This window comes from Vipera ursinii (genome assembly GCF_947247035.1).
Source record: "Vipera ursinii genome assembly, chromosome: 6".
NCBI lineage: Eukaryota > Metazoa > Chordata > Lepidosauria > Squamata > Viperidae > Vipera > Vipera ursinii.
In genome coordinates, this window is record NC_139515.1 from 57,981,263 (window position 1) to 57,993,419 (window position 12,157).

General features: G+C 38.7%; 1 protein-coding gene across 1 annotated transcript in view; it reads right to left on the minus strand.

Annotated features, from left to right (window-relative positions):
- The window catches only part of GRIN2B (glutamate ionotropic receptor NMDA type subunit 2B), a gene marked incomplete at both ends in the record, with an annotated part of 276,911 nt that overhangs the window by 116,649 nt on the left and 148,105 nt on the right, over positions 1-12,157 (minus strand). The window contains one exon of the mRNA XM_083366736.1: positions 7,694-7,808. Coding sequence (XP_083222862.1) covers positions 7,694-7,808 — 115 coding nt within the window. The remainder of the gene's footprint in view (positions 1-7,693; positions 7,809-12,157) is intronic.

Here is a 12,157-nt window from a genome sequence, read left to right on the forward strand (position 1 = left end):
GACTCTTTTGTTGTGCGCACCATGCATTCGGCTTGCCCATTAGAGGAAGCATGAAAAGGGGCTGATGTGGCATGCCTTATGAGGTTTGCGCTCAAGAAGACCTGGAACTCTGTTGCTGTGAACTGGGCCCCGTTGTCCAAGACTACGACGTGTGTTGCAAAAAGCTTTTTAGGCACCTGGATGGTCCTAGCAGTAGTCATAGTTGATGTGGGAATTACTTCCAGCCATTTGAACTAGCTGTCAACCACTATCAGAAATAGTTGCCCTTGAAAAGGGCTAGCAAAGTTAATATGGATCCTTGACCATGGTGTATGAATCTCATCCCATCTGTGGACTGGAGCCTGCAGAATTTCTGGTCTGGACTGTTGACACGTGTAACACCCGTGTGCCTGGGCCTCAATAGCCTTATCTAACCCAGGCCACCAAAGGTAGCTCCGTGCCAATGCCTTCATCTGAACAATGCCCGGATAACCCTCATGGAGAGACTGCAATACATGCTGCCTTAATGAAGTGGGGACAATGACCCTGCTCCCTCACAGGATGCACCCCTTATGAGCTGAAAGCTCATGTCTGTGAGTAAAATAACTCTGGAACTTAGGTCCACAGCTATTTTCTAGCCACCCTGTGTGAACCCATGCCAGAACCCTGCTCAGAACTTTGTCTGCAGCAGTTTCTGCAGCCACATCCCCTGCATGTAGAGGGAACTCGGGCAAATCTTGGATTGACAAGATGTGAGAAGCTGGAGCCGAATCTGAGTCCACGTGAAACAATGGTAACCTACTTAGGCCATCAGCATGGCCCATGTCCTTTCCAGGTTTAAATGTCAACCTAAAGTTATAGGCAGATAGGAAAATGGACCACCTTAGCATTCTGCATGAGAGGATTTGAGGGGTCTGTCTGTCAGTAGTGAACAGCCCCAATAATGGTTTGTCATCAGTGAATATTGTGAATTCCCTGCCATACAAGTAATTGTGGAATTTTTTCACCCCGGCCACAATGGCCAAAGCCTCTTTGTTAATTTGAGCGTAATTTCACTCAGCAGCTGACATGCAATTGGGACGAGTCCCATCTCTGGACAAATGGCTTAGAACAGCCCCCACCCCATAAGGGGATGCATCACAGGCCAGGCAGACTGGAATTTCTCATTGAAATGCATGAGCACTGAATTAGAAGAGAGTAGTGCCTTTACTGCCTTGAAACTACTTTTGTGGACCTTGGTCCACTTCCATGGGACGTTCCTATCCAAGAGCCGGTGTAACGGCTCTGCCACTGTGGCCTTGTTAGGTAAGAATGCATGGTAAAAGTTCAGGAGGCCCAGGAATGCCTGGAGCTCCCCCTTTGACTTGGGGGAAGGTGCCATCTGAATGGCTCTCAATTTGGATTTGGCAGGGTGGATGCCATCGGCATCAATGTGGAAACCCAGGAACTCAGTAGAAGGGACCCCAATTTTACATTTGTCCCTTCTCAGTTTAAGTCCCGCAGAGTGGAACCATTGGAGGATGGCCTTTAGCCTCCCAGCAAGCACCTCAGTGGACTCACTGGCAATGAGCACATCATCAAAATAGGGGCAAACCCCTGGAATGCCCTTTAATGTGCACTCCATTACTCCTTGGAATATTCCTGGGGCCACGCTAACCCCAAACTGGAGGCGTTTGACTTTGAATGCCCCCCTATGTGTTACGATTGTTTGCGCAGCTGCGGTGGCCTCATCAACCGGTAGGTGTTGATAAGCCTGAGCTAAATCTAATTTTGCAAACACGGTACCCCCTTGCAGTGATGCCAGAATGTGGCTCACAACTGGCACCAGGTACACGTGCTGCTGCAAGGCCCTGTTAAGGGTACATTTGTAATCAGCCCAGATTCTTATTTCCCCATTGGCCTTAAGTGGTGTGACAATGGGAGTTTACTAGTCCCCGCTATCTACGGGCTGTAAGATTCCCTGGTTTACTAGCTTGTCCAGCTCTGCATCAATTTTATGCTTAAACACGAATGGCACTCTGCGGGGCTTGATCCTTATGAGCGTTACGGCAGGATCAAGCTTGAAGGTTATCAGAGGACCCTTGTACTGACCCAGGCTAGTGTCAAACACGTCTGCGAACCCCTCTCATACTGATGCCAAGTTTGCCGCTTGTGCCCGGTTGATCACTGTAATTTGGATTCCCAGGGCATCAAACCAATCAAGGCCTATGAGACTTGTTCTCTGGCCCTCCACCACAAACACATCCAGGGCCCCCGAAAACCCCTTGAACTTGACAGCCAATGTGGCCTCACCCTTGATGGTGACCAGGGAATTCTGGAAGTCAGTAAGGAGTATGTCGGATGGCCTGAGCTTGGGCCACTGCTTGCTGCAACTGCAGACTTGTCTGAAGGTATTCAGAGAAATAATTGACATCACCAACCCGGTATCCAGCTCCATCCTGCAAGGAATGCCTTGCAGTTCGACCTGAAGTCGAAATTTAGGTTTGAGGGGCCTACGAGTTCCTGTGCAGCAGACACTTCTGCGACTGGAGCAGAACCCCACTCTAAATTGTCCCGGGGCCCCGGTACCTCTCCTTGGACCATCGTGCTGCTTGTGGTCCTGTTGGCAACCCCAACAGATGGATGCCATGTGGCCTGTCTTCCCACAGGCCCGACACATGGCCGGTCAGAATTTGCAGTCCGCTCGCTGATGGCGGGCTCTGCAGCACAGGCACTGAAGGGGAACTGCCTTCTCAAGAGTGCTCGTGTCCTTGTTGTGGTGCTTCTGGACCTTGTTGACTTCTTGGTTGAAGTCATCTTCTTCCTGTAGTTCGGCATCCTCATGGTGGACCGCTTCCTCATGTGTTGTGCTTTTGGCAGGCCTCATGGCTTTCACAGCACCACCTGCAGCTTCATCCACCATGACTTCTTTGAGAGCTTCTTGGAGCAAGAGAGTTTCTTTGGCAAAGAGTTTCTGTTGCAACTCTCTGCTTCGAATGCTGCAAATGAGCCTGTCCTGAAGCCTCTCCTCCAGGACCAAAAACTGGCACAGTCACGAAGCTTGTCTCAACGCTGCGATTAATTTGATGGCTGTTTCACCTGGTTGCTGAACACACTGTTCGAACACGTGTTGCCATGCTATCACTGATAGCTTTGGTTGGAAGTGTTCACCGAACCTTTTCTTCAAGTCCATGAATGCTACAGACTCTATCTGGGCCAGCGTGATGAGATTCTCCGCAATATCGAAGGTGGCTGGGCCACAGACGCAAAGGAGAGTTGCGGCCTTAAGGCCATCTTTGGAAACCTTGTTTGCTCTCAAGTAATTCTCAACCTGTGTGATGTATGACAACCATCTCTCTGGATGAGTGACGTCAAATTCTTCTAGTTTTCCAACCTTGGCCATTTCTGAAGGTCTTTGCAACTAGAGAGTCGTTTCTTCTGTCCTGCTTCCCAGTTGGCCATGGAGCTGGTCGCAGGGCTGCGTGGTCGCTAGCATGGGGACTAGCCGACCAGAGGGTGGGAAACCGCGTTCCCAGCCAGGCACGGCGCTGGCCTCACCCTAGTGACTCATTGCAGCTCTTCGAGGGACGCAGGATCTCACCTTTGTCGCCAGTGTTATGTATTGCGTTGGTTTGAAGCACCATTTGAACATGCTTTATTGAGCTGCTGGAACAGAAGAGAGATGTGCGTGCATCTGCACTGCTATTTATCAGGATGGCCACTAAGTGGCAGCCAATAGGTTTAAAGTACTACAGTTCCTGCATAAATCAGCCAATGGCTGAGCAGGAGACCCTAAGTCTGGCTAAAACCCCCAAGCTGTTACACAGGCAACCGTTAGCAGCAATTACAACATGTGAACTTTGCACACAAGAAAAAACCACAATACATTACACCAGGAACATTTGAATTCTCTGTCCAGAAGAGTGCAGGGCTAGGAATAGCTATAACCTGCACAGAATCTTCAAGCTCCCAGGCCTCTGATAGAGGATCTGAAATTGAGGGAGATACATATCACTCATAGGAGTGAGAAGGGGATTATATATAGATAGTAGACATTTTATTTTTTGGTTATGAGCTACAAGATGGGAGGCTATATAAATTTTTAAATAAATACTTATATTTATAGAGAATTAGTACCGTAGTTTTAAGGGTTCTTATTAATCGAACTCAGTGGCACCCTCATTAATTGTCACAAGGTCATTTATGTAGTACTACTTAATTAGAATATAATAAATACTGGATCAAAAGTTAATTCACTTTACAAACTTACATTAGAAATCACATTTTTAGAAAAGAAGAATTAATGGAAATGGCTACTTTAAAAAAATAGATCTCTTAATATTATAATTAATTTTTAGAAATAATTTTCTTGATCAGAGGACAGAGTCGCATTTCATTTTAACAGCTAGATTGTTTATTTCTCAGCACCTAGGATGTATATTTCTTTGCTTAACAAGGGTTAGGAAAGCCTTTAGCACAACTTAACACTATTCTCTTCCCTCCACCCAATAATGGATTTTAGTACAAAGATTATTTCAAAATAAGCTACATTTTTTATGCTTCCTTCTCCTTTACCGATTCCACTGATGAAGAGTTCTTGAAACTCAAACGCTTGTAATTATTATGCTGTTTAAAAGGTACTGACACTACGTGAAATCAAGCTTCGCATCTTTACAGTAATAAAGACTTAGCAAAACACTTAATGTGTCTAGTTCCACTTAAGGAAAATTAGAACAAATGCACAGGAAAACTTTATTTAAGAAAAAAAAATGTTAAGCTCTACTTCGAATTTTCTCTATTGTTTGCCAAAAGCCTATAGTCACAATATCACAGCAGATATTAGAGGCCTCAAATAATTCTTCAGAACTGATGCAATGAACCTGATAACTATCAGAAGCAAACAGCAATGATTAATTGCTATACGGCTAGGTATTTCAGTAGGTAAGGCTTGCACCACATTCCAGACCTAATAGAATTTGATCTGTTTTGCTTTTTCTAGTTAATCTTTCCAAGTTAATTGTCAGGATTATGATTTTTCTAGACTTCTCATGATTTTTAATTTTTGTAGCTGGCAAAGTGAAATAAGCCACTAATAGATCAGTTATTCTAGGTCTGATAGGAACCAATAACAAACAATCAGGCAATGCAAGTAGCAGAAATTTGAGGAGAACGTGATATTGTAATATTGGAATTCTTCATTTTAAGAGAAAATAAACCTGAGAGTAATTGAACACATATCTAGGGTTTTTTTTAAAACCACCTTTACCAAATTTAAAGCCATAGGATTCCACAGCAGAAGAGGCTGGAGATGTCCAAACAGAAGCTAGGCAGAGCTATTTTCATTTATATTTCTGCACTAAAAGAAAGGCCTAAATAAAGGTATTCTAAGGGTTTTTTCCCCAGGTCCTAGATCAACTCCATCATTTCTTTTCAGAATAGTTTATTAAAGGAATCTGTATTTTTTTTTCCTCCTCCTAAATTCAACTGTAGATAGTTCTCTTTGCCAAATAATCAATTCCACATATGGTAATCTCATCATTTTTTGAACAGTGTTGGGTATAGAAATAGGAATCCTATTCTTATTCATTATTGAGTCTAAGGAGCTTTTCATTTTCTTTAACTACTCCATTTGTAAATATTATCTTTCTACAAAATACCTTAATTATCTGAAACGCAAATGTCATCTAATTCTACCCAGAGATAAGTAACTTACTGGTACTTTTCACTAAGTTCTAAATATAACTGCATTTAGAATTTAAAATAATCTCTATCCAAAACCTGTGTACCCATTTTTTTGAACCTCGCAGACTTCATTTTTAGAGCAATTCCAATAAATTTCACTCTATTTTATTGAAAGCAAGGACAATTGTAGTGATATGAATTTTCATCAAGATATACAGGCAATACTTATTTAGAAACCACAACTGGACCTTCCTACTCAGTCACTAAGTGAAATCATAATTGTGCTTATGAAATCACAATTGTACTTTCCTTTGTTTTACAGACCTGCAAGTCGTGAAACAAGGACTATCTATAGTCCATGGCAAGCACACATCTCATCCTGAATCAGTTGCAAAATTAAATAAGGAGAATTCTGATGTGACCTGAGTCAAGGCAAATTATTCTGAAAGGTATATTGTGTTCTGAACCAGATTTTGTGGCAAGCACATAGTTGAATTCCACCATGCTTATTTATGTAAAGTTGTAGTATTAGCAGCATCTAGTGACTTTTAATGTGCAATGGCTTTCAAAGATGGGGTAGGAAGATAATATAATATTGGAGCCCTGGTGACACAGTGATTAGAATGCAGTATTGCAGGCTAACACTGCCCACAGTCTGAAGTTTGATCCTGATGGTCTCAAGATTGACTCAGCCTTTCATCCTCCCAAGATTGGTAAAATAAATACCCAGATTGTTGGGACAATATTTCTGACTTTGTAAACTGCTCAGAGTGTGCTGAAAAGCACTATGGAGAGGTATATATGTCTAAGTGTTATTGCTATTAATATTTGTAATATCAGCTTTATGACAATTTATAATACATTTAATTCCAAATATAATTACTGTTCAATCTATACATTTTTATTGTGTAGAAAGGGTGAGAAATTCAATTCAGAAAAATTGAATGCTATTTGTTTTCTGCACCCCCCAAAATTTCAGTTTCTAAAAGATGTAGCAAAATATTGAGAAAAAGAACTATATATTATAGTTTTAATGTGTATGTGTGAATATGTTATGTTCTTAGATGCAGCTAAATCATTACAGGAAGACTTGATTTTGGTTTAAATAAAGGGATGTCTTTAGATGTGGAAGGGACAGATATTTATGATATGGGCAACTTACAAGTTCTGGCATCTTATTTAGCATATCAGTTTCCCAAGAATAAGAAACTTTATATTTATTACTTCAGTTCCATTACTGGGATTACCTTGTGATTTATGAACTTCCCATTAGGAAGTTCAATATATCCATGTGAAATATTGCTCTTATATACAGTTCAAAATCTGACTAGAGCTTGCAATGCAGTCTACTCATGTGTACTGATTGTAAGCCTGATTGTCTTCATTTGTGCTCATTGGGGCATGCCTGGACTGCAGCTTCTTTGCAATGGAGAACCACTAGACTAAACTTTATAAATCTTTAGACAGAACTAATGTCACATTGCTCACCCAGGTGTCTTCTTCCTGTCAGTGTTTATTTCACTAGTAGTTAACTTTACAAACTATTTATTCATTGGACTGACAACACTCAGTGAAGTTTTGTCAGACTAGGAAGGAATATTTGCATTTCAGCTGTTATATGGGTTTTCTTCATATTACAACTTTTAAATTTCTAACATTGTGGAAGAAACTTCACATACAAAAATTTTATGATGGTTTTAGATTATCAATACAGAACCTCCCCCATCACAAAATGTCTATTTTTCTAGATTCCACCCATTCATCTTGGCCATGTCATTTGACTTACTTACTTTCTTCTATCAGAAATCTTGTAATACAAGAAAATGTGCTATTTTCCTACACTGATTGTTCTGTTGAAATCTACTCTGTGAATTAAAAAGTATAAGCTTTTAAACAACTGAACCGATGAATAAAATGTGATCAGAAATTTGCAAACCGAACCAGTAACCGGTGTCCCAAAGGAATCTCTGAGATGGTGAGTATGCTGGTAACAGGATCAAGGAAGAACATTTTTGCCCCAATTCCAGTTCAAAAAGTAACAAACATATCTTACTCTATCCCATGTTCTTGACTTGGTCAGAAGTATGATAACCAGTTTAGGATGCATCTGATAGCCATCTTCACTGAACGATAAATTCCTTCCTTCAAAGGTGACATTAATCAGGTATCTAAAAAGAAAAAGGAAAAAAAATAGTGAATATTAAGATGAATAGTATGCCCACTAAGGAAAATAGTAAGACTCTTGGTTACAAGCTAGATAATTAAAACAAAACATTGAATAGTTCAGGGAATCAACTAAAAGCTGAAGTGAGGGAGAGAAGGAAGGAAAAATTGGGAGAATACAAAGAATATTTTTAAATTCAAAAGTTCTTTTGAGTTTAGATCTTACCTATGTCATGAAAAGGCCCTGCTGACATTATGTTTTCCTCACTGATTCATGCTAAGATCCTGCCTAAAATACCACTAACTGATATTTATGTAAATGCATCTTTGTTATTTATTTATTTTCACTACGTATGATCAAAGATTGGTACACTCCTTCTGTCAGTGATGGTTGTTCTCTTCCACCAAGGTTGCAGCTTCAAAAAGGAAGTAGAGTGTTGAGGGAGGAAAAGACTGCCTGCCTAGCCAACCAGATCAGCTGAACTTCCCTTAGCAATGAATGGAGTAACAGATACCACCCTTATATCCTATAACATGCAGAATCATCAAGAATAAATGTGCTTAAGCAAGCTTAAATGTGCTCATCATTTAACCAAATTCATCCATGTAAGTTGATTTTAGCAATGCATAGGAATATTTTTCATATTTATGTATTTATTTCAAGTTATCAGCAAATTAAATTTATTTTAACTTGCAATTCAATTGTTTATTCTCAGAATTCTAACTATTCTTAAGAAAGTACTATATTACATGAAGTATTTCATTCTGCAAATCAATCTAGCTAACTAGCTGTCTGTCTGTCTATCTATCTATTTCATTTATGTGCTACCATCTCACAGTCTGAGGTGGCTCTGGGCAACTAATTAATAACTATTTGATTTAGATATCTTGCATAGACAATATTTATTTATCATCATTTTTAAAATAAAAACACTTATTTCGATATAAGAAATTTAATATAATAGACTACAGCAGGCATACTAGGGGTAATGTCTTCTATTTTTGTAACAGATACAGCAATTACAGCATAGTTTGACATTTCAAATCAAGAACTGTTTAAATTGTTTTTCTATTTAATATGAGCCCAATCCACCTCACAGGGTTCTTGTTATGGGGAAAAAAGAAGAGGAAGAAGGAATATTATGTATGTTCACCACCTTGAGTTACTTTTAAAGTAATACAGGTAGTCCTCAACATATGACCAAAATTGAACCCAAAATTCCTGTTGCTAAGCAAGACAGTTGTTAAGTGAGTTTTGGCCCATTTTATATCCTTTCTTGCCATAGTGGTTAAGTGAATCATTGCAGTTATTGAGTTAGTAACACTGTTATTAAGTGACTCTGGCTTCCCCACTGACTTTGCTCATCAGAAAGCTGCAAAAGGTGACCACATAACCCCAGGACAGTTTAACTATTATAAATATAGTCCAGTTTCCAAGCATCCAAATTTTGATCATGTGATCTTCGGGATGCTCCAACAGTCATAACTGTAAAAAAATAATCATAAGTCACTTTTTTCAGTGACATTGTAACTTTGAACAGTCACTAAACAAATGGTTGTAAGATAGGACTACCTGTAAAGGTGGGATAAAAATGTAACAAATAAATAAAATAAATAGTTTATTTTCTAGCACATCATAAAACGTACTAAGTAAATAACAAATAAGCATATTATAGCAAATAAAGTTACAGAATCCTCGGTGCTTTCTACCCCACTTGGTACTCTCTACTCAACTATGAATTTGATAATAAAACATCTGCAAGTAAACAACCAAGCTCAAAGAGACCAAGGCCTCCACAGTTCAACCCTAATTTACATACATTCTCTTCTATTGGTAACAAATAGAATAGAATAAATTGCATAATTCAATGTTTAATAACAATATTGACAAATAAACATGAAAGGGAAGATAAATATTAAAACACTTGAATTACAAAACTTGATTATTTTAATAATTTAAAATTATTTTAGAGGTGTCTACTCAGAAATAAATTCAACTAAATTCAGTAGAATTACTTCTAGGTAAACATGTACAATTGAGCAAATAATAGTTCATAATATCAATGCACTTTTGAATTCATTCTCATTTCTGAAAGTATGATGCATAGAATATGAAATTGTAAATACATATGTAAAAATAGTCCAACAAAATGCTGTCCCAAGAATTGCCATTATACTTATACCTAGATAAGTAGTTCTTGGATTATGACCAGCCATTGAGTGACCAAAGATTTTGTAAGTTTAGCTTTCCCATTTCTACAAAACATTTCCTTGAACAAAACTAAAGCAAACCTTGCTCTATGCATCGAACAACTCAAGCTCAAATCAACTTCTCAATATAAACTTTTCAACTTACCTCTGAGACCTAGCCAAAAGTGATTGGAATTTGTGTGTACATGATTTGACAATCAGGTATGCTGGCCTATTCCTCACATGGAATCAAAATTCTCTTCATGTTTCATGAGGTAGAGATTGGATTGTACACATAATGATGTCACTAAGAAGCAGAACATCAAGTTGCATAAAAAGGAAACCATTTGTGAAATGTTATTGTCTTTCAATATTTATTTTGTAAGATGTTTCATCTGCAGCTTGATCAATTTGCCAACTGATTTTCTCAGATTCTGTTTTATTTGGTTAGGTACGAATATTTCCCCAACAGAAAGCATCAGAGCAGCTACTGTATACTAAGAAGGGGTTGAAAATGGTCTGCATTAGTGTCAAAGAAGAGAACATGGGAAAAGGACTGAAGATCTCTATATGTACAAACAAGTAGGAAGGCAAAGGAAAAGAATGGGGCCAGATACCAATAAACCCATGTACACAGAAGCCAGCCAGTTATCCTTGCCTTCCTTGCAAAAAGCAGGGGAATGATCAGTCAGGTCCTGCAAGGACTGTAGTCCAGATGGAGCACCAACCAGGCCCTGTTGCCAAATCACTGTCATTTCAACCAGAATATTAGCTGACTTCAGGAACAGCTTGGGGTAGAACAGGAGAAAAGCAGCTTAGACTGCAGAGTGAAACTGCCCAAAGAGTTGGAATTTTTCATTTCCATCATTATCTATAAAAGTAGCAAAAAGTTGAAATTTAAGACAGAATACTGTATGCTATTTACCACGTATCCTGAGGTTGTGGTATTAGAAAACCGAAGATGCTAAAAGCCATTTTAATATATCCCTTTGTGTTGAGAAATTATCAAATCAGATTTTCTAAAATATCATTTCCTAAAAAATATAGTTTCCTAAATAGACGATGATGTGTACAGAACTCAGTCCATTATATCGTATAACTATCAGTTCATTCTGCAGTGCCTTAATTAAAACTGGCACTAATTATTAGAGAATTATCATGGTTTTGATTTAGGAGGTATATCCTGAACTCTCTAAGAGAAACTTCACAATCCATTTATAGGATTAATCTCCCAATCTGAACTGCTAATGTTTCAGAAAGCAAATGAATTCCTTACTACTTTAGAAAATATGTATGTATCAAATATTTATACACATTCCATCACTGAAATGTTACCTTGTTTTCTTTAACAAATTTACCAACATGATCACAATATAGAAAGCAACAGAAAAAACATGTTTATACAAATTTATTTCCTCTTATACCAGAACTAGCAGTCTGAGATTAAAAAAAAGTCAGTAAAACATAATTCCTCTTGAAACGTCATGTTAAACTCCATCACAGACTTCAATTCTCCATAATTATCAACTTGCCATATTAACTAGGTGGCATTGTTCAGCACAAGTGGACTGAACACATACTGAAGAAATGTAGAATAAGCTGCATGGGGAACAATAGGGCAACTATGATTTTTCACAAGCAGTTCAATATAGCATTGAAAGCAAGGGTGTATCTAGCATTGTTTCATATGAGATCAGAGATAAAACAAACTTCATGATACACCGATGGGTTATAGAAAATGGTAAAAAAAATCTGAAGCACAGGACACAAACATGATTAACATTTGCACCATGATATCACCATTTTTGGACCTCCAACTTAACACTAACATCTAGAAAACTGGTGACTTGTGAACAAAGCACTGGTGGGCATGCACAAGACAATACGTACACACACACACACACACACACACACAGAGAGTAGATCCTGAACTGCTACTCTTCTGTGCTGTAGCACAGGTGGGTGGGGACAACAAAGGAACTGGGAAAGAATCCCAGTTCCTGAACTCAGACAGTAGCATATGAAGATAGAAGACATGTGTGCAGTAGGTGGTAAATGTGGGTGAATAATGTTAGAAGGATGAAATCACAAGCTGTAGGTTGTAAGGGTTAGTTAAAGGCTCTAATGATTTCCTTACTTTTTATAGTTGTTAGTAACAGATATG